This window comes from Opisthorchis viverrini, assembly GCF_000715545.1.
Source record: "Opisthorchis viverrini unplaced genomic scaffold opera_v5_528, whole genome shotgun sequence".
In the NCBI taxonomy this organism is placed as follows: Eukaryota; Metazoa; Platyhelminthes; class Trematoda; order Opisthorchiida; family Opisthorchiidae; genus Opisthorchis; species Opisthorchis viverrini.
In genome coordinates, this window is record NW_008752189.1 from 221792 (window position 1) to 223041 (window position 1250).

The following is a 1250-nucleotide window of genomic DNA, read 5'->3' on the forward strand; positions in this document are numbered from 1 at the left end:
GAAAGTTTGAGTTTCATTGACTGAACGCTATAACTAACCGGTGAAACATATTTGGGCAAACTTCCAAAGCTCGAAATTTGCAACGAAAAAGAAAAAATCTCGTCCCATGACCAAAAATACACTCAAATCCGATGAAATGATTGGAGAAAGCACTATAATGGTGAAGAGCGTTCATACTTACCCGCCTATGTTGAATGTCCATAGATATGTTTTACTTTGCATTTTGAAGCTCACCGCTTCTCCGGTAAGGCCGCTTCTTCTGACCACACCAAATATCATCGAAGCCTGGCCCTGATATTGATGATTCGTAGGACTGAAGATAGAAGAAACTATTTGGAAGATGAGTGGTTAAAAACAAACAATTTCAATTGGTTGCTTGAAAACGCACACACACACATATGGACTTACGGTTTGAACCAGATGGAGAATACCGCTGTATCAAAAGTTCCGTGCTTGTACAATTGCTCGAATATTGTCGGCTCAGTTTCGGGAGTTTTTGAGCTAAGACACAAACCGAATATTCCATCAAAGGGTCGAGTTTGTGAACAGGCTCCTGACTGCTCAAAGGCTTCTGCCAGAATCACTCCTTGTACCATGACCTCTCCAATCTGAACAGGTTGAGTTGTGAAATGTACACAATAGAATTGCGCTACCGTAATGGCCTCCTTCATGTACCGTCCCGAAATACGGCACGCAGCATAGGTTTCAGAGAAAGTTTTCGCAAGTGGCTCATACGTGGAAGACTCGCGAAAATCATATGGGACGCTCGTGAATACTGTGCCAGAATTCACCGAGCGAATCCATGTATGACACGATCCGGAGTCGAACAGCACTGTCATTGTCTGTGGGGGTGTACCAATCGCTATGTCACCACAAGGCAGACCAGGGCCACAGTACTTCAGGGGCGTTCTACAGTAGCAGACCAATGAAATTAAGTCAGCAACCTACTCAATAAACTTATCGCCAAATACAACTGAAGTACCAATCAACAGAATCACATGAAAATACTTGTACATTATGCCTCTCGAAGGTCTCTTTGTTTGAAATTGTGCAGGATCGATTGGTATCAACAGAAATTTTTGCACTTGTTGGAGTGAGTACTTTGTTCTGCTGATGGGTTGACTGTTAGAAAATTTGATGAGTTGCTAAGAGCTTCATACGTACACTGAAATACGAAATCAATCTAGAGACCCAGAACGGAACATCAGTAACAGCCAATCCTTTTGCTCCAGTAAGTATCCAATCGGCTC

General features: G+C 42.7%; 1 protein-coding gene across 1 annotated transcript; it reads right to left on the reverse strand.

Annotated features, from left to right (window-relative positions):
• Positions 1–404: 404 nt before the first annotated feature.
• T265_11591 (hypothetical protein) lies at positions 405–1016 on the reverse strand (the record flags this gene model as incomplete). Its single annotated transcript, XM_009178282.1, has 2 exons — positions 405–909; positions 949–1016. 2 exons carry the CDS (start codon positions 1014–1016, stop codon positions 405–407), a joined length of 573 nt encoding a protein of 190 aa, XP_009176546.1.
• Between the last annotated feature and the right edge of the window lie 234 nt (positions 1017–1250).